This window comes from Anolis carolinensis, chromosome 3 (assembly GCF_035594765.1).
Source record: "Anolis carolinensis isolate JA03-04 chromosome 3, rAnoCar3.1.pri, whole genome shotgun sequence".
Lineage (NCBI taxonomy): Eukaryota > Metazoa > Chordata > Lepidosauria > Squamata > Dactyloidae > Anolis > Anolis carolinensis.
In genome coordinates this window covers 221,342,412-221,364,804 of record NC_085843.1, presented here as the reverse complement: position 1 = coordinate 221,364,804, position 22,393 = coordinate 221,342,412, and the positions used below count along the sequence as shown (strand labels likewise).

The window sequence follows — 22,393 nt, the reverse complement described above, 5'->3', positions numbered from 1 at the left end:
TCCTAAGGGAAGGAAACTGTGCTTAGGACTCCCAGAACTATAGATAAGCACTCAGCATTAATGTCACAAAATAAATCCATTTAATTTGGCAAACTTTCCTGGAACAATCCAAGATCTATGCTGCCCATGGCTTAACTGGAATAAGAAGTGGATTATGCCACCTTATAAATTTACACTGAAGTCTTGTATTTGTATTTTATGCATTGCGTGAAAATTGACCAAACATAATGGCATTGACCTCATATATTAACAGCATGTTTCCATGACTGCATGAGCAAATGACTAATTGCTGCTCATATCTGTACTTTTCCAATGCAAAAGCCAAGCTGGTTTGGGAAATATATGTCAAACAAAGAAGATTTATTCACCCTGATTCAGTTCTAAAGACAGTTGGTACTTCACTTTCTAGACAAATTAGCATACAGAGACAGTACTGCAAAATTTCAAAGACTGTACTTAAACATAAGAAGAACTTTGGGTACTTTTACATTTTTAATGTGTGAGTAACTGTTGTGACCTGCACATTTTTATCACAAATAATACCAGAGAAATTAACAATATTATATTAATGTTCTCACTCTCTCTTTCACCAAACATCAATATAATTGTTTAATTAATTTAAAATGTTAGGTCTTTTATTACATTACAATGGATCTGACTTCATTTATAGTACAAACCCTGTATTCACAGGAGACATATTTCAATGGACTCCATGGTTCCTGAAACCACAGATAACAGTGAACCCCTTGTTTTGACTATATTTAAGCCGGAAGTATATCACAAAATCATACTGGAGGATCTAGAGAGGCCCACAAACACTTCTGGGGACAGGGATGGGCGGGTGGGGTTTGGTGCTTAAGTATGTGAAATCATGAATATCAAATCTGTGGGATAGGGGTTGTGCTATACTAGAAATATTTCTTTGGAAAGCTATATATGTTGCTGGTTTTCTATTGGCTAGAGAAAAAAAACAGAGGGAGTTCATTTAGGCCCCTTCCATACTGATGTTGATTGTTTATTGCCCATATTTTGTTTTGCACTTGTATTTTGTGTCACACCTTGAGTGTTTTGTGAGCCGCCCTGAGTCCCCCTGGGAGATGGTGGTGGGAAATAAAGATGATGATGATGATGATGATGATTATTATTATTATTATTATTTATAAAATCAACATTGAACTGGATCAGTGTGGACTGATATAATCCAGTTCAATGCAGATATTGTGGATTATCTACCTTGATATTCTGGGTTATATGGCTGTGTGGAAGGGCCCCTAGATGTAGCAAATGGGTCTGGAAGTTCTGAAGTTGTGGTATTTGTTGGGAAGTCAAATATCACATTTCTGTTATGAAATAATAATAATAATAATTTTATTTCTTACCCACCTCTCCTTGTGGCTTGAGGCGGGTTACAGAATAATTCAAACACATAAACATTGTTAAAATACCACAAATACCCATATTAAAATGTATTTCTATAAAATATACATATTAAAATGCATTTCTGTAAAATGGACTGTTTTCTGGCAATTCCCAGTCCTGACTGCAACATTTCAAGAAAGCGTCTTTTGAATTTTGAGATCAATCAAACAAAAGAAAATATCTTTCCCTTCCTTTGATTTCTTTTTATTAGTGTAAAGTAGTGCTGTAGTGGACTGAGTGTTGGACTAGGGCTCTGAAAGACCAAGGCCCCTTCCATACAGCTGAATAAAATCCTACATTATCTGCTTGGAACTGGGATATATGGCAGCGTGGACTCAGATAACCCAGTTCAAAGCAGATCTTGTGGGATATCTTGGCTAGATATTCTGGCTTACATGGCTGTGTTGAAGGGCCTCCAGATTAGAGTCCTAGAGTTAGTGTTTGTGCAAACCCACAGAATTGCTTTAAAAAACCCCAAAAAGAAACGAGTAAATGTGTTGGTGACATAATTAGCAAAACCCAAAAATTTAAATCAAATGAACCTGGGAGATATTAATGATATACGAAACTTGTAATCAAAAACAATTTGATCCAGAGATCAAATTATTGTTTTATAAAGTGATTAGAAGGAAAGAAATGTTACACTTTTATTCAAAATATAGAGTTATAACCACATATCTTTCATTGTCACATGAGCAATAGCGACCAAAGGGATGTGGCATCAGCCCCCATTGAAATCCCTCAATGCATCTTAACATCTGAGGTCCCATCTACACTACCTTATAAAATCCAGATTATCTACTCTGAACTGGGTTATACAGCACTGTAGACTCAATCCAGTTCTAAACAGATAATCTGGATTATTTGATTTGATAGTCTAGATTATATGGCAGTGTAGATCCAACCTCACACAGAATGTATCTGTTTGATCAGTACAATTTTTCTCCTGTATGAGTTTTAACATCTTTGTTTGACGAAGAAGCCAGGGAAGCATCAAAAGCTTGCAAAGTAAAATTCATATTTTAGGATTGGCCCAAAAATGTATTGCTGCTTATGTATTTTGTATTTTGACATAAGAAAAATATTTTCAAAATGTTTCTAAGACCTTTTATTTAGATTTCTCTACACCCCATCATTCCCAAAGTTGCTAAGGAATAATCAGTTCCTGGTGCAAAAAGAGGAGGGAAGAGGAAAAAAAGAAAGAACAAAAACCCTCCAAAAATCAAAATTGGTCTCCATGGCCAGAGCTTAGGGAAGCTTCATTTTTAGACTACAAATTCTGAAGTCCAACAGTGAAAAGATGTAACTTTACAACTAGCTAAAGCATGTGTGGTTCCAAAATGTGCACAATGAATCTTAGTTTCACACACAAATTACTACAGGTGGTACTGATATCATTTGCTAAGCTACTTTCTTGTTGGGAAGTTGGTATTTATTGACATGAGAGGAACAAACAGTGAACTGCTAGATTCATATCAAATAATAATTACTTTTACCTTATTTGTGATACAGCAAGAGTAAGGAACTCCACAAGCCATTGGTCCTGGTGCAGAACAGGCATGGTACTGATTTATTGACCAGTCTTTAAAATCCTCTCCACCACAACATTTAAACTTTAAGAAGAAGAAGAAAGGTATTACACAAGGCAACTTTTTTCAAATATAGAGTTAATTAAAAGTTTTGTGTAGATCCATAATAAGTTCCTCATGTGGCCTCATGATGAAATGTATCTTTAAAATACATGCTAAGATACAGAATACTACTTTTAAATTCATAAATCACATATTTAACTCTGAAAGAGCCAAAATACAAGGCAACTTTTTTCAAATATAGAGTTAACTAAAAGCTTTTTCTAGATCCATAATAAGTTCCATAGTGGCCTCATGATGAAATGTATCTTTAAAATACATGCTAAGATACAGAATACTACGTTTAAATTCATAAATCACATATTTAACTCTGAAAGAGCCAAAATACAAGGCAACTTTTTTCGAATATAGAGTTAATTAAAAGCTTTTTGTAGATCCATAATAATTTCCATAATGGCCTCATGATGAAATTTATCTTTAAAATACATGCTAAGATACAGAATACTACTTTTAAATTCATAAATCACATATTTAAATCTGAAAGAGCCAAAATACAAAATCCATCATTATTCATTACAACGCACACATAATAAAGCCAAGGAACAAAAGCTCAGTGAGTGAAAGATAACTTGGTAGTGGTACATGCTGACACTAAAATGTGGAACCCAAACACTGCTGCTGAACTTAAGAGAAATGTGCAAGTTTAAACATGCACTATACATATGCATATATATCAATGTAGAGATGACATGTGAATGAATGCCTACTGTTCTCTACATGTATGCAAATAACAGATATATCACAAGTAGACATTGCCCTAGTTCTATGCAAATTGGACAGAAATTGGAAATTTTCAGGAAACAGAGGCGAGAGGATCTGAAGTTTCCTCCTCACTCTCAAACTTGCAAAAAGATATTTGAGATGTTGATACAAGTGTAAATATTAAGTTCAGTCATGATAGGTTCCTAGATGTGTATCCTAGAACAAAGAATATAGAAATCTGAAGTGTTTCTCTGGGAGCTAACTCTGGAATTCAACAAACTGGGCTCAAAAACTACAGAGTTTATTTTGATTAGATGACAAAGTAATTTTGCTAACTGTGTGGAATTACAGACAAAGATGCAAACACTTCAGATTATGCTGCAGCTACAATTCTGCTCTTAATTTAAGATTCTACTGTTTTTTCATTTTTATATTGTCATCAATCCTGGAAATATCTTTCTTGAAAAACAGAATATAATTCCAAAAATAGATGCCCCAAAGGCAGCTAGCAGATGAGCCATGTCAGCAGTCTCTGTTCCCTAAGAGTGTATGTCCTGGCTTCCTTACAAAAACAGGAAGCAAAAGACAATCTGAAGAGCATTTTGAGATCCAAATGTGCATATTTTGATGCAAACAAATAAAAATTAAGTGGCTTGCAGCTTCTCAGATTCATAGCAGCTGGAATACGAGATGAAGGACTCTGCAAACTCAAGGACAGATCCTAACAAGATTGGCAAAATCAGCATTTTGAAACATAACTTTTTGCACTACCAAGATTTCCCAATCCATATGGCTACAGGGATTCTGAAACTCACAAAACAAAAGTTAGTTTTCCAACCTTCGAACAAAACTATCCCAATCTGCTCTAATGCCCACCATTACTGATATTGTTTTAATTACATTAAATTTTCAGCACCCTCATGTCAGAACCCTGCTACTAGAGCCTGGATGTGGCTCTGAGTTTCAGGGTCACTGACATTGATAAGACACCTGCGGCTCAGGACTCGGAGAAGAAACGGCTGCTGGACTTGGCGGGGAATTTGCGCGGGGTTTTGCTGAGCGGGAAGAGACTTTTCAAATGAGGGGGAGGGTATATAAAGGATGGTTGGCCGGAGCCTCCCATTCTTGGCTTTTTTGATGTTCATGTTTCCTACAGTAAAAGTTTCTGGTGATAACACAGAGAGTCTCGTGTGTTCATTCAGGAGCGGCTGTGGTGAGCTGACACTAAGCCAAGAATACGGACACCATCCCGCTGTAGCGGTGAGGTGTAACATGCAAGTGGAGGATGAAGAGCTCTTGGGCGCAGGAGGAGGAAGGTCGGAAAGGGCCACTCCCGAGCCGGACGCTGAGTTCCACCAGCTGGCGGCCCTGGCGTCATCCACCGCTTATGCCCAGCCAAATGGGGTAACCCAGAGGCGTGGAGTGGTGCGGGGAGACAGCACCGGAGGAGAGGAAGGTTCACCTTCCCCAGGCCCACAAAGGATGGTGTTTCTGGAGGAGAGGATGTCGGCGATGGAGACCACCCTGGCAGTGATGTCGAGGGCGATGGAGCGCCTGGCGTTTTTGGCGGAGCCAGAGAGAGGAAGGGAACTTCGGGCTGGCTCAATGTGGGACGTGAGCGTGGGAAGCAGCCAGGGCTTTGCAGACCTCCCAGCACCGAAGGGAAGGGAAATGCGAAAGGAGCCCGGCGCCCGGCCCAAGACCCAAACAAGCCTGACGCGGGTGGAGGAGAGTGACGACGAAGGGGAAAAACCTCCGAGAATCCCAGCTACGCTCCCAGCTGAGACCCTGGTGCCCCTGGCGAATGCCGGGCGTGGCACAGGGCCAAGAGAAGCAGCAGCGGGGCCCACTGGTCCGCAAGGGGGCTTGCGACGGGCGGAGAATTGGGGATTGCCACCACAGGGACCCCTACCGAGACGAGAGGAACTAAGGATCGAGTTTGGGGGAGAGTCCTCTGAACTGGATTTTTTCCTGACCACGGTGAGGGGCTATATGGAGGACAATGCTCACACTTTTAGAACGGAATCCAGCCGGATACGGGCCATTGGTGCAGTGTTGAAGAGGGGAGCGGCCAGCTGGTACGTTCAGCTGCACGCGCGGCGCGACCCATGTCTGGGGTCACTCCGACGCTTTATGGGGGCCCTGGAGACCCGTTTCCGAGATCCACTGGAGCAGATCCGGGCGAGGGAGAAGTTGAAGACCGTCTCCCAGGGGCAGAGGTCGGTATCTGAGTATGCGGAGGAGTTCCAATGCCTCGCCGAAAAGGTGCCGGAATGGTCTGCAGTAACAAAGATAGAACTCTTCAAAGAGGGTCTCAGGCGGGAGATCCTCTCCTGGGCGGTGCATCGTGATGAGCCTGACACACTGCGCGGATGGATTCAGCTGGCGGGGCGCGTCGAGACATCGCTGGCCCAGGCGAGGAGGCACCGAGGAGGGCTACAGCAGCGGCCGCAGATGAAAGAGGGGAGCCGGAAGGAGGGATCAACCCCAGCCGGGAGGAGAACGGAGCCGACAGGGAACGTGAGCGCCAGCAGGAGTGGCTGCTTCGTGTGCGGCCGGTTGGGCCACAGGGCTGCCGAGTGCTGGCAGAGAAAAGGGGAAGGCGGAGGCCAGCCCAAACCCAGAGCCGTGGCAGGAAAACGCGCCGAGGAAGAACCACCGATGAGGCACCACTCGGGGGGGTTGGTAAGTCAGGACAAAGCTATGATAGTGGTCCCCATTCAGCTTGAAAATGGCAGCAAACAAGCAACCTGCAAAGCATTTGTGGATTGTGGATGTTCCAGGAACATCATCTCCCCTGAATTAGCCGAGGGATTGGGATGCGAAAGAACGAACCTAGAATCCCCAATAGCTTTTTCGCAGTTGGACGGATCCACAGCATCGGGATCGTTAGCTAAGTACAGTGCCGAAGATGTAAAGTGTAAGATAGGGAGTTGGGAAGGAAAGGTGTCATTTGTGATATCACAAATAGCCAGCTATAATGTTATACTAGGCATGCCGTGGCTGGGGCAGGCCAACCCGCAAATCAACTGGGAGGATAAGAGCATGATCTTCAGGATGAATTTGGAAGAAGGGAGCCAGGAAGTTGAGAGGGAGCCAGGGAAAAGGGGGGAGGAAGACTCTATCAGAATAGCAGAACTGGCAGATAAATTACCCCCAGAGTATCGGGATTTTGTGGACGTGTTTGATGAGAAGGAAGCAGACAATTTCCCACCGAAGCGGAGAGTTGAAGTGAAAATAGAGCTAGTCCCAGGAGCAGAGCTTCCCAAGGCAAAAATATACCCGATGTCAGCTAGGGAAAAGGAGGAACTGAGAAAATACATTGATAAAAACCTAGCGAGGGGTTTCATAGAGCCTTCAAATTCCCCTCTAGGGGCGCCTGTGTTGTTCAGGCGGAAAAAGGACCAAACGCTGAGGCTCTGCATTGACTACAGGGGCCTAAATGCAATCAGTACTGTAAATAAATACCCCCTACCCTTAGTGAAGGACTTGATCGCCCAGTTATCGGAAGGACAGATATTCACTAAATTGGACTTAATTGAGGCCTACCATAAATTGCAGATCAAACCAGAGGACAGGTGGAAGACGGCCTTCTCCTGCGCATTCGGATTATTCAATTATCGTGTGCTCCCCTTCGGTTTGTGCGGGGGAGGGGCCGCGTTCATGCAATTAATCAACGAAGTATTGCATCCATTGTTGTACAAGGGAGTCTTTATTTTTTTAGATGACATATTGATAATGTCTCGAACTAAGGAACAACACGTAGAACTAGTCAGGGAAGTCCTACAAAAGTTGAGGGAAGCGAAACTGTATGCGAAGCTTGCCAAGTGCGAGTTCAATAAAGACCAGATAGACTTTCTGGGGTATAGGATTTCCTCCCAGGGAGTGGCGATGGACCCTGCGAAGGTGGAAGACGTGAGGGGGTGGGAAGCCCCCAAAACACGGAAGCAGCTGCAATCCTTCCTAGGGTTCGCAAACTTCTATAGAACATTTATCAAGGACTTTGCGCGCCTCACTTTGCCATTAACGGATTTGTTAAAAACTAAAGGCAGGGGAGAAACAGCCAAAGTGAAGGCCCCAGGGGCCAAACTGACATGGACAATAGAATGCCAGGAAGCTTTCGAAGCCCTTAAAAAGCGTTTTACTGAGGAACCTGTCCTACAGCACCCTGATATGTCTAAGGCCTTTGTACTACATTGCGATGCGTCAGACCGGGCATATGGGGCAGTTCTGCTGCAGAAAGACGAGGGGGGGAACCTGAAGCCATGTGGCTATCTGTCAAAAAAGTTTAGCGATACAGAAAAAAACTGGCCGATTTGGGAGAGAGAAGCCTTAGCGATTCTAAAAGCACTAGAGTGCTGGAGACACTTTCTGGAAGGAAGTGGAACACCGTTTGAGGTGTGGACTGATCATAGAAATTTACAGTATCTAAGATCCCCTCGTAAACTATCAGCGAAGCAAATTAGATGGGCCCAATATTTCAGCCGTTTTGATTTCAGACTCAGATTCTTCCAGGGGAAACATAACATACTCGCTGACGCTCTCTCTCGGATGCCTCAGCACGGGGGAGGAATTCAGGAATCTGAAGGGAGCCTGTTCCTAGATAAGCAGTGGGGCCTGGCAGTACTAACTCGAGCACAAGCGGCCAAAGAAAACAAACGTACTGCCATTTCCACGGGGGGAGGAGAAATATGGGAGGAAGAGTTGAAGCGAGCGTATGGAATGGACAAATGGTTACAAACTAACAAGGAAAAGGGAGAATTGTGTGGGGATTTGGTGTTTGTAAATAAGAAATTGTATATTCCTGAATGTTTAAGACGAGAAATGTTAAGGAAGTGCCACGATAACAAGGGTGCGGGTCATCTAGGCCCCACCAGGACTATTAAACTGTTGGCCAAACAATGCTGGTGGCCCGGAATGAGGAAAGACGCCAGGGGGTACGTCACGCAGTGTGAATTATGTGCAGAGGGAAAAACACCACCGGGGAAGCCCCAGGGGCTATTGCAGAAGGTGGTGGAGCCCATGAGGCCATGGGAATGCGTGGCCATGGATTTTGTAGGCGAACTACCCCCCAGCAGAGGCCACAGATACATTTGGACAATATTGGACCTATTCTCAAAACAGGCACACTTTGTGGCCCTGCCGAAACTCCCCTCAGCTGAAAAACTTGCTGATTTGTATGTGAAGCATGTATATCGCCTACATGGGTGTCCCGACAAAATAATTAGCGACCGGGGAGTCCAATTTACTGCAAAATTTTGGGGAAAATTCTTACAGATGTTAGGAGCAGAAAGGAACCTGAGCTCGGCTTTTCATCCCGCAACCAACGGGGGAGTCGAACGCACCCAACAAACACTGTGCCAATTCTTGAGGATGTACACCAATTATAGACAGGATGATTGGGCGGACCTTCTACCGTTTGCTGAGATGGCTTTTAACGGGGCCGTACATTCGGCCACAGGTCGTGCCCCATTCGAAATAGTATACGGACAGGAGGTGGCACCTTTCCCCAGGCTACCCGAGTGGAAGGAAGGAGAGGGCCAGACCGACAAGGAATGGCCGGCCAAAATTAAGCAAGGGTGGCAGACCGTGGTGGAGGCATTGCGGGAAACACAAAAGAAGTACAAGCTCTTTGCCGATCGTAGGCGCCGAGAGGGGGACAAATTGGGCGAAGGGGATCTGGTTTGGCTGAGCACAAAAAACCTGAAATTGGGGTTCCCATCTAAAAAATTGGCTCCACGCTATATAGGGCCGTTCAGGGTAGCAAAAAGAATAAACGAAGTGACCTATGAGCTGAGGCTACCCAAGGACCTAGGAAAGGTACACCCGGTATTCCATTGCAGCCTGTTAAAAAAGTATAAAGGAACTCTGGACAGCGGAGAACAATAGTTGTGTTTAATCTTTTCCTTCCAGGACGAAGGGGAGGAGGACGCCATGTCAGAACCCTGCTACTAGAGCCTGGATGTGGCTCTGAGTTTCAGGGTCACTGACATTGATAAGACACCTGCGGCTCAGGACTCGGAGAAGAAACGGCTGCTGGACTTGGCGGGGAATTTGCGCGGGGTTTTGCTGAGCGGGAAGAGACTTTTCAAATGAGGGGGAGGGTATATAAAGGATGGTTGGCCGGAGCCTCCCATTCTTGGCTTTTTTGATGTTCATGTTTCCTACAGTAAAAGTTTCTGGTGATAACACAGAGAGTCTCGTGTGTTCATTCAGGAGCGGCTGTGGTGAGCTGACACCCTCATGTCAAAGAGGAGCATACTAAACTAATGAGCCAGTTATTTTGATGGGCAACTATGGTGTGACCAAAGATCAAAATGCTCTGTAAAATATGCTTTCCTGGTAAACAAATAGTTAAGCGCTCATGAAATCTGTATATAGACTTCTAATTAAACTCCTAATGCCTTTGGCAAAATAAGTAAAAACAAAAAAGATGAGATATACCAATAGCCACATTTCTCAAGAAGGCTAGCCTCAAAACATGAGTTTTTTTAATAGAAATTCACAACAAATTTAGAAAAACAACTTATTTACATGATTTCTGACCAACAGTTTCTATCTGATGTCATTTAATGTATTCAGCTTTCACAATTTACTTTGGCGTCCCATAGATTTTATCAGAAACACTTCCAGACAGAGTAAACTAATAACAGATAGCAATTATTCTAATTAAACTGTCAGAAAAAAGCCTAAAATTCAAAACACTAAACTCTGGGCATTGATTTTTAGTACATTAACTAAACGTCTATTTTGTGTGAGTCTACATAAATATAAATACAAAATGTACAAGAACTTTTTTTTATATGGAAGACTAGGAGTGAATCTACACTACAGAGATTTAGAGCATACCAATACGATACGAGAGCTTTATACTAGAGAATTATTTCACTGGAAGAAGCCACGCAAGAAACTTTTTTTGAGAACTGTGCCCCAAATCCTCACTATGAGAAACTATGATTCCCCCCCCCCTACATTATTTGAGTTATTATTCATGCTTATGCACATGTTGGAATTTTGGCCATTTATCATGGTGAGCAAAGTGCAAGTCCTCAGGACTGTTTTTGAAGGCCTTGATCCCTCTGGACTTCTGATGGGATTTTTCAAAGCAAGAAGCAATATTCCAGCCACTTCCAGCTTCTTGTTCTTCTTTTGCCACTTCTAGTCGTGTGTGAGGCCCCTAGATGCAGAATTTTGATCCACCTTAGTTATATACCACCTGCTTTATGTGGCAATTACTGAACAATCTTTCATTAAATAAGCCACAAGCAACTCCATAACCAGTTCAACAAAAAGCAATGAATCAATTAAACATCCTACAAAGCTATACCCCTGAACAGTCCTCATGGATCACACTGAAGATTGATTCCCTATTTCTGGGAAATATACCAAGTTATCAGCATAGAGATCAGTGAACACACTACTGCTGCACTATTAATTTGGCAACCTAAAACAAACCTCCTCTTGAACAAAATCCATTATGTTCTTGAAGTCTAGGTCATCATAATAATTTACAATTCCTCTTCGGATGTTGTCATTTACAAAGTCAATTGTCTAAAAAGGAAAAGAGAAAGAAAGATCAGGAACACACAATATGATAGGGGAAAAAATGTCATCTATAATAACAAATATGTGCATATTTCCATGCCTGCCATAGTTAAAAGACTTTGAAACCTGTAACCATTCAGCATACATCCAAGAGTTGCTTTACTTTTAAAATCTATCCATTTTTTATAGAAACTGTCTTCAGTCCACTTATTCTCACTAAGTCACTAAAGCCCCTTCTACACAGCCATATAAAATCCAGATTATCTGCTTTGAACTGGATTATATGGCAGTGTAGACTCATATAATCCAATTCAAAGCTGATAATGTAGATTATCTGATTTGATAATCTGGATTATATGGCAGTGTACAAGGGGCCAACATAGTACGTATAAACATCCTCAAGAATAAGAGGGATCCTAAAAAGTGGTGTGACCTTAAGAGGAAGGAGGCTTAAGTTTTGTGTAGCAAATTGGGGGAAGGTTTTCTAAATCTTTTTTTTTTTTTTTGGCCTTTCTCATGAAGGTTTCACTGCTATGTCACAGACCTTTTTAGTGAAGTTTGGCCATTATTAACAGTCTGTTTGTGTTGCAATTAGAGTTGAGAAGGCTTGGAAAAAACCCAGAAACATTTGGGGGGGATGGAAAAAAATGGGAAACATAGAAAAATGGGAGGGAGACAGAAACAACTGTTTTCCCCAATTTTCTGGGGGATTTTTTAGACCTTTTCATCTCTAGTTGCAATAGAAAGTGTTATTGCTGCATAACATGTACAGGAAGGAGAGGATTAAGGAGAGGATTCCCAGTTGCCTTTTCTTTTAAAAAAAAGGCCTCTAGCCTTCACAGAAGACAAAATGAAAGCAAAATGTTCAGTTACTATGTGGCCCAATTGAACTGACTACTGCCTTTCAGAGGTTCGAATCCGGAGAGCGAGGTGAGCTCCCGCTGTTAGCCCCAGCTTCTGCCAAACTAGCAGTTTGAAAACATGAGTAGATCAATAGGTATCGCTCTGGCAGGAAGGTAACAGCACTCCATGCAGTCATGCCAGCCACATAACCTTGGGGGTGTCTACGGACAACGCCAGCTCTTTGACTTAGAAATGGAGATGAGCACCAACCCCCAGAGTCGGACACAACTAAACTTAATGTCAGGGGAAAACCTTTACCTAGCAAGAAATTGGCAGGAAAAAAGCACAATTTTTTATTTTCACAGGTAGGTCAATATTTTTGTATGAAAAAAGTAAAGAAAAGATGATCAGCAACAAGAAAATTAACATTAGGTGATAAGATATTCTCACGTAGTCTCACCAAATACATGCCATGAAGTTGAGGATGACTCACATCAATTTGTTTTTATTTTTCTCTTTCATTGATACCATGTTCTTTGAAACCATCTTTGGATCAAGTTAATAGCTTTTTAGGCTTCTTCCATGTGATTCACAATAAGAATAATATGCCACCAGGAGAAGGGGTCAGGATTGTAGAGATACTTAGATGGGGCATGGCCAAAATAAGGTTGGGAACCACTGGCCAACATAAACAAAAGATTATATGCTCTGCATGGAAAGACCACAGGCTCAATCACCAGCAGTGGTAGTTAAAAAAAACAAAACCTCAGGTTGCAAGATGTCCCACACAAGGAAATAGATTATATGTTGTACAGTAGCATAATTTACAAAGCTTTTAGGATTCAAGTGTTCTTGAAACAGAATCTAAAAGGCCATTTTACAAACAAGCGATGTTTATGTGGTCTTGTGTTTGCTCTACACTTTCCACTTACCTGATCTTCAGTTACATTGCCACAAGTACTTGTTAATGATTTTGAGACAACAAAATACTACATCCATTTTTCCATACTATATAGAGGGAGGAATGCAGCTTTTAAGTTAGGCATACTTTCAAATCTTGGTTTTCTTACCTTATGTCTGAAAATTAAGGCCATAACTCCTCCTGTTAATTCAATGAGCAAACAAATGCCCAAGATGTACATGAACTGAAAAACAATTTCAAAAATAGTACGTAAGTGTGCAAAATCGAAAATGTGTTGTGCTAATGAATTACCATATATATTCATCTATAAATCAAGGAAATCTTTTGAGTGAAAATTATGGATTTCGATATGATGTCACCGGAGAAGAGAGCATCTGAGCTTTTGGGATATCCCAGAATAGACTAAGGCCCCTACCACACAGATGAATAAAATCCCACATTATCTGCTTTGAACTGAGATATATGGACATAACCCAGTACAAAGCAGATATTTTGAAATTTTCTGCCTTGATATTCAGGGTTATATGGCTGTGTGGAAGGGCCCTACGCTCATGCCTTTTGCCACTCTTCTCAGAGGAGGAGATCATTCTTTTCTTTTTTATATAAGAGTTGAGATACAGTGCTCACACTTATTCAATGATAAGCCAATGCGGGTATATAGGGTTGAATTTTCACCAAAATTTCTAGACATATATAAATAGAGAGGTATGTTCCAGATAACATGAATGACTGTCATAACAGCTCTAACTGAGGCACACTATCGAAGTACACATTGCATCTTTATTTTAGTATGCTGTACTTAGGCCCCTTTCACACAGTTGAATGAAATCCCACATTATCTGTTTTGAACTGGAATATATGGCAGTGTAGATTCAAATAATCCAGTTCAAAGCAGAAATTGTGGGATTTTCTGCCTTGATATTCTGAGTTATATGGCTGTGTGGAAGGGCCCTAAGACAGCCACTTTACATCATGGGAGTTGTCGTTTTATAAAGTCTTTAGCCTTCTCTGACAAAGAGTGCTTGTGCTACATCAGACTACAAATCACAGGATTCCACAGTATTAAGACATGGCAATTAAAGTGGTTTCAAACTTTATTAATTCTACAGTGAAGATGCCACGCCCACATTATGAAATAACATTTGGAGTGATTTAAATCATATCAATTTTACTTAAGTAAATATTTTATTTAACCAATAGGTTTTTAATATTTGCATCTGAGCATTCCCGTGCAAGGAGCTATACAAAATGTTCTAACCTAACAAGGGTGACATTACTAGATGTTGCGATCTGACCACCTCTTCTCACTGGTTAAATAATAATCTATAGTTTCTCTCTGTTATTTATCAAAGAAGGAAGTTACTGGCTGAGGTGTGTCCAAACTGTTTGCAAAACAGTGTTATAAGCATCAAGTTACAAGTAATTATACAAGTCTGCTTAGATAAAAGTACTTACAGCTTGAAGGAGGGATAAGTTGTCCCTTAAGGATGCCAGCACACCCACAAAAGAAACAAGGAACATTACAATGCCCAGTAGTATTAGAATAATTGCTGGAGCTAAAAAGGCACTTTCAAGGGTTTTATACTTCTGTCTTTCAACTTCGGCATAAATACCAACAGCTAGAACAAATGCTCCTAGTAGCTGTAACAGAAAAGAGAGAAAGTTGTGATCATAAATATAATGCAATAGTCACTGCACATTTGCAAATTTAGCTTTTTGCAGATTTGATTTTTTTTTTGTTAATGTGTTCTCTGTTGCAATCCTAGACCCTACAGCACAACTCTTTGATCAATGTCTGCAGAAAGTTGACTACAACATTGCCCACCAGTACAATTCTATGGTCTGATTGATCACAGAATCATGATGGAGTACCTAGTGATCCCTAAAAAGGTGTTTTCTCTGATAAAAAGAATAGTTTTTAAATGGAATTTTCCCACTTTCACAGGGACCCTGCATCCCAACTACTACTAAAGTAGATGACCTAATAATGTGCATTTTTCATAGAGCATCTACAAAATCCTTATAGGTGGCACCAACAAAAAAGTAGAAAAAACTGATTGAACATAACAACAACAACAACAATAGCAGAAGACTGTGAGGTTCTGCAGATTTTGCTGAAGGACTTGACAGAAATTTGGACTGCTTCACAAAACAATCCCATAATTTCTGTCAGGAAAGCGATATAAGAGGATGAGAGGCAACTGTGAAGCGGAACCGCCTGTTATGTTGGCTGCTAAGGGAGGAGGGGAGTACTTGGCTGTTGTTAAGGGAAGGAGCCGTCTGTTAGGACAGTAGCTTAGGGAGAAGGAGACTGATTGGCTGTTGCTTTGTGGTTTGATTTTACCTTTCTCAGGTGTGTCAGGTTTGTGAGAGTAGGCTTAAAACACACGGCAGTTTGAATGCTATAATGTGTCCGAATTTCACAGCATTCGGTGAAGTAGTTTGGGAGATATGAGGTCCCTCACTGACGGACATTACATTTTTATTTATATAGATTAGGTCTTCCACCAATTACATCTGCTACTTATATGTTAGCAGAAGTTGGAGAAATGTCAACAATGTATTTTAATTGCCTAATAATGATATTGAAAATCAAGCAAGAAGCTGTTTAATAGTGGAACAGTAGGGTCTCTTTTTGCTAGAGTCAGTGTAATGTAGTGGGTTGAGCACTGGAGAACAAGGTTAAAATACCCACTTGGCCATGGAAACCAATTGGGTGACCTCTGGGCAAGTTACACATCTTGGCCCCAGAAAAACTGCGATAGTTTCACCATAGGGTTGCCATAAGCCAGAAATGACTCAAAGAATCACCACAACAAATGTAAATGATGCCTGACAGCCATCTCTCAATGAAGATGTAATTGCATCCGACACTGCAAATCCTGCTTCCAGTGGGGTTCCTCACACAGACCTGATTGAATATACAGTTTTTGTAGTGCTGCGGTCATTCTACTACATAGCCAAATTAAGCAATTAATGAATACTTTGCTAAGTAAACTTTTTCTGTAAAAAGGTGGTGCCCCGGTTGTGTAAAGCAAAGATGAGCAAAAAAAACACTACTTCCAGCACACCATTTTACTGATGTCTGAAAAAAATGTTCTTCTGTTTGTGAGACAAAGGGATATTCATGCTTTCAAGAAGCTTAAGTCTCTTCCTGCAGTCAAAAATGAGTATGCTCCCTCCCACATTGCAACAGAACCTCCTGGAAGATATAGTTCGTTGGAACAACTTGCTCCCTTTCGGGTGTTGGCTGTACAGTCAGGAGCCACACTAGAAGGATTTACAAGGGAATATGACCGGTATGTCAGCAAACAGCTACTACCCTGATTTAGTTTTTAGTTTTTTTCAACTTCCATTCAGGTTTCTTGACATGATGTTAAGTAGTTCAAATATCAGTTAAGTACTTGTCAGACTACTTACTGCCTAGTTAATTAGTAACAGGCTACAGTAAAATGGAAAGGTTAGACAAAGAAAAATAAAAGTCCTCCATGTTTACTCAGGAGGAAAATGTAACTTTCAAAAAAGCAAGGAGATTTAAAGCCATATTCCTTTGTAGTTACACAGACAGACCGACAGACAAAACTACCTTTCCTAGAGAAGGTTGGGAGATCCAAAAGAAGTCTAACATGTTTTCAGCATCTTAAAGGAAGCAGCAGTTCTTTATGAAAAGACAAAGGTATGGTACTTAATGGTTATAAGGAACTAGTTGCTGGAAAGGTGCCATCACCCTTAACACGCAAGGTGACAACAATGCTGACAGGTAGATCTGTATGCAAAGAATCCCCAGTCTCCAAAGGAAATACTGAGTTGTTATTGTGTACCTTCAAGTCATTTCTAAGGTGTATCATGGTGTTTTCTTGGCAGAATAAATTGCAATTTATTCTTTTTGAAATTAGCAGTCATGGTCTGTGCCACGATCTGTTCATGGTCTTGCTTCTGCAGACAGAATGGGACTTCTCAATATTTAACTTCCAATTATATAGTCTGATTTCTGAATTGATGGTGACATCCACATAACAGTCATCTTTTTTGGTTACTTACAGAATATGTTTGCAATGAACTGTTGGCCTCACTGAAGGTCCTTCTACACTGCCATATAATCTAGAATATCAAGTCAGATAATCCACATTACCTGCTTTGAACTGAATTATCTAAGTTTACACTGCCATATAATCCAGTTCAAAACAGATAATCTGGATTTTATACAGCTGTGCAAAAGGAGCAAAAGTTTGCTAAATTGCTCTTCTGTTCAGCTTTCTGACTTGAGGCCAAATTTTCCAACCGTGTCTGCTTTTCCTCTGTTTCCTATTTTTGAATTCCAAGCATCCATGGTTAGCAACATATCCAGTGTTAGTCAGTGTTAGTCAGCCCTTTTTCATGAGTTCCATGAAAAATCTCTTTCTCTTCTGCCTCTAAAGATGGCATGTAAACTTGGCTTATTTATTTATTTACAGGATTTCTATTCTGCCCTTCTCGCCCATATTTCCAGTATCGACTCCGGCCATGCTGAGGAGTTTTGTTGTCCTTAGATATCCTCCCGATCAATATTCTTAAGGGTGTCTTTATTACCTCTCCTAAAAGTGGTACCTATTTATCTAATCACTTTTCTGCTTTTGATCTGCTAGCTGGGCAAGGAGCTGGAGCTAACGGCAGGTGCTCACCCCAACCTGGGCTTGAACTGCTGACCTTTCGATTGGTAGGATTTTTCTGCAGCTAACGGTTTAGCCCGCTGTGCTAATCCCAGCCCATAAAACAGCCCCTGCCTTTGACAGATGACACTTGTACTAAAAACCAGTTAATCAAGTGTACCTTTTTAACTAAACAGTTTACAAATCAGACATTACATCTCTTAACAACACCATATACAAGGAAATATAATTACAACAGTGATGCATTAATAATTAATTTTAACTGTCTCTTTTTCTTTCATAACCCCAGTGACCATTTCAGCTCACGTCATAAAGCAAAGCAAAACAAAACCAAGTTGTTAAAGCCTTTGATTCCTAATCTTTTAACCTATTCAGCTTACTCATTGCTTAACCAGTTCAATATTGCCCAATGAAAACCACAAACTACACCCTAAAGACAATGTAACTTCCAACAAACACATTATGAGTATGGAAGAACCTTCTTTTTTGCAAGTTGAAAGGTTACCAAGCAAGTAACTTTTCATCTCTCTTCTTATAATTTGTTCTAGTAGAAATTTAGAAGCTTATTTTATGTTCTCCAAACTTACAGGTATCGTGTTTAAAAAAACAATTATGAATAATGTTATTCATCTTTATCATTTTACTTTTTTTAAATAAGCTGAATACTCCTAAATGATGTAACCTTTCTTCACAGGAGGGATGCTTCACTTCCTTGACCATTCTGGTTTCCTTTTCTGTACTTTATTTACTCTGCAGTATTTTTTTCATGATCTGCTACATGCATTCTAAATTTGCTGTATAAGAAGTAACTTGATTGAGTTTTAATTTTAATTTTACATATAAAGTCATTCTAAGTACTCTAATCTCTCTCTATAAAAATGTAATGTGCTGTCTTACTATGGAGTAAACAGCAAAAATGTGATCGAGGTGACCTCCCCTCCAGGACTTTGTAAAAGATAGTTCAAAAATCAAGACTTTATGTTCTATATTCCATATATTTATAGTAGAAGGTGATTGAGACTTTTTACTGGAGTTTACTGTGGATTATCCCTGCATTCTGAGGCAAGAGATAACAACTTCATGAATTGTAAAATCATGCTGCTAAAACTCCACTTCTATGACTTTCCATATTGGGTTCCCCAGATGTTGTAAACCTCGTTCTTATCAAATGTTTTCTATTGTTTATATCATTCATGATTCCCCTTTATGCAATGTCACCCACCTTTATGGATTCTCCTTTATTTCCTTGAAACCTATCTATCTGCCTATATGTATTTGTACTCCTTGGGATCCCCGGAAAATATGTATTTTTCCCAGCAGGGTTTATGTTCCAACTTTATTTTAATTTTCATTCTATCCCATATAATTGTCAAATCATGAAATCAAATGGGAAATATTATGACCCCAACGTGAACTCTAGCCCTATGACCCAGACCTCCCTTCCCAAAAACAAGAGGATAATCTGCCACCGTTTAATCCAATCTCATTCCGATCGCATGGACAATATAGGGCTTGGGTCACCAAATTCCTAAAGGTGACTCGCCCCCAAGGCAAACATTGTCATATCCCAGGCCAGGACGCCTCAGGAAGGCACCCCTGTGGAGCTCGTCAATGACGGCTCATCACCACCCTTCTTTACTTCCCGTCTGACACCCCAAAGACATATCTAAAATCTGTGAACGTGACAGGACCCCGGACATCCTTGATGGGTGCCATTAATTCCTTTAGAAATCGGCCGGGCCAGGATTAATCTGATATTTCCTGTCCGGTCACTTCATTGTTTTAATAGCTCCCGCCTCCTCCTCTCTGATTGGCCCGAGTGGGGACAAAAAGCGGCTCCCCATTGGGCCAGCAAGGCAAGGCGGGAAACGAAAGCCCGCCTCGTTCAACCTCCCAGCCTATCCGCGATCGGATGGGCGGGGAAGCGGGGCGGGAAATTCAAAGGGCTGTCAGACCGAAACATTGTATAAATATGGCTTTATTTGAAACATATGTTACGCTAGTAGACTGAATGATCGGTACTAGTGTCCTTTTCAGCTGAATCGCTAAATAAAGACTCCTTGGCGGATTTTCCTTCATCTTTGGCGGACCTTCTTCATTTCGGCTCCAGGTTGTATTGCGGCTCATATTCTCCTTTTGGCTTCGCCAAGGTCCGTTCCCTCAGGACCGGGTCGGGTCTCTCCTTAAGGGCCCGATCCCCTAAAACGCGGTCGACAACAAAACCACTGAACCAAATCACACCAAATTTGGCCACAAAAGACATAGTCATCCAGTCTATGTCTTTCAAACAAAAAAACCTAGAAAAATAAAGCCCAAATTAGAGGACAAGAAAGAGCCATTTTCCCCCTTTAGAAATGGCTCAGTCCAACGTTCGGCAGCCAGGTTGCTAACGGGAGTGAATTACAGGGAGCGATCAACTCCCCTGTTTAAGAAGCTCCATTGGCTGCCGATTATCTTCCAGGCCCAATTCAAGATGCAAGTTCTTACCTATAAAACCCTAAACGGTTTGGGACCCGCCTACTTTCGTGACCGTGTTTCCCCCTGTGAACCTGTACAATATCTTCGTTCATCCGGGGAGGCCCTTCTCTCGCTCCCACCTCCATCGCAGGCTCGGTTGGCAGGGACGAGGGAGCGGGCCTTCTCAGTAGTGGCCCCCCAGATCTGGAACTCCCTCCCGAGGGCGATCAGGCATGCACCCACCCTTGCTTCTTTTAAAAAGCAGCTTAAAACCTGGCTTTTTTGCTGCGCATTTGAATAATTCAGTCCCCATGACCAAAATTTAGATTTATATACCTTCTTTCGCACAGGTCCCTTTTTCCTCTAATAAACTAGACGTCCATCTCCCACCCCTTAGGTCAAGAAATGTTTGCACTTTGTCCTTTGGCCCCAAAGCACTTTGGAATTATACTATTGAACTTTAGTTGAAATGGCCCCTCCATGCTATCCCCCTCCACCAACCTGGTGGTCCATCTTATTTTATCTGATTTTTAACTCATCATATTTGTTAAATGAATTTTTATGGTTTAATGTACTGTCTTGCTTAATGTAATTGTTTTGTATAATGTTGATTTTACTGTGTTTTTATTGCAATATGTTTTAATTGTTCTACTTTGTCTAGTGATTTCGGGCCTTTGTCCCATGTTAGCCATCCCGAGTCCATGCCGGGAGATGGTGGCGGGTGTCACGACCCAGGCTACAGAGCACCAATAACCATACGCAGAGGCCAGATTCTATCTAATATCTTTATTAAGGAAATATATAAAGTTAGTAAAAGCAAATGTAAAAGTTAGTCCAGAAGCAGACCTTTCAGGAAAGGTCAAAATTAGTCCAAAGAAACAATGTCCAATATGGAATATTAAGGTCCAAAGTTGTAATCCAATAACCGAAACACTCACTTTGCCAGGCAAAGTGAGGGGAGATGACAAGGTCCTTTAGTCCATGAACTTGAGCAAGGCTAGGAAATAACTTGATACTTGAAACAAGGCTTGAAACGTGGAACAAGGTAACGAGGAACAAGAACAAGGTCCGTGGAATAACTTGGTAAAATCCGTGAAACAAGGCAAGGGTTAGTCCTGGGAACAAGGCAAGATCCGTAGGTAAACAAAGGCTGGGAAACAGGAGCGGAGGCTGGAAACAAGGCAAGGCTTGAGCAGGAACGAGGCTTGAATCGGAGCGCGCTGTCCAGACACAACTCGCTCCGGAGGCTGACGAATTGACTCCGCGAAGTTACTACGCGGGTAAAACACCTATATAGAGTCTAACTTTCCCGCCGAAGCAGTTCTCTGGGAACCAGAAACGAAAGCTAAACTCTGAGACCAGATGTCTGACTCCTTAAAGATTCTCACGAAAAGCAGACTTAATTGGGTACATTCTTAGCTGCTATCCTCGCACTCCTGCGCGAAGCTGCTTCCAAACCCCTCTGTTGTTTACAAAACTCATGGCGAGAGAACACGGGAGATGTAGGCTCAGGGTTTGTTTGACATACTTCTGGGACACAACTTTCTTGCAGGTGCAAGGTTCCCAGATCTGCCTGGGAAAGATCTGGCTGAGAAGATTCCAGTTCTGACTGGGAAGGTAAAAAACCCAAGTTTTCTTCTTCATCAGGCATTACAATGTCATGAGCAGGACTACAAGGCCCATGAGTCATCACAGCGGGATAGAAAAATAAAGTTACTTATTTACTAGGCCCCGCCCCCTTTAGACCCCACCCACTTCGTATCCTAGCAATTCCCTCAGCCAAAATTCCCTCAGTCCAGGGCACAGGCAGAGTGCACTTAGACCTCATCCACACTGCCTATAAAATAAAGATTATCTGATTTGAACTGGATTATATGGCAGTGAAAACTCAAGTCCCTCCCACACAGCTATTTAACACAGAATGCCAAGGCACATAATCCACATTATCTGCTTTGAACTGGATTATCTTGAGTCCACACTGCCATATAACCCAGTTCAGTGTGGATTTTATACAGCTGTGTAAAAGGAGCCTCATAAAATCCAGTTCTAAGGAGATGATATAAGATTATAAATATAATATATAATATTTACTGTGGTATAAAAACAATATCTCTAAAATCAGGACAGTAAAGAGCAACACTCTGAAAACAGAGAAATTCCAGACAGGAAACAATCAGGGCCAGCTAACACTTCCCAACAAAGGATTC

At 41.4% G+C, this 22,393-nt stretch overlaps 1 protein-coding gene across 1 annotated transcript in view; it reads right to left on the bottom strand.

The window, feature by feature from the left end:
- Nucleotides 1-22,393, bottom strand: part of tspan15 (tetraspanin 15) — a 39,068-nt gene that overhangs the window by 9,717 nt on the left and 6,958 nt on the right. Inside the window, exons 2-5 of the mRNA XM_003223687.4 lie at nucleotides 14,536-14,721; nucleotides 13,229-13,303; nucleotides 11,226-11,321; nucleotides 2,916-3,032 (exon numbers count right to left, since the gene is read on the bottom strand). Coding sequence (XP_003223735.1) covers nucleotides 2,916-3,032; nucleotides 11,226-11,321; nucleotides 13,229-13,303; nucleotides 14,536-14,721 — 474 coding nt within the window. The remainder of the gene's footprint in view (nucleotides 1-2,915; nucleotides 3,033-11,225; nucleotides 11,322-13,228; nucleotides 13,304-14,535; nucleotides 14,722-22,393) is intronic.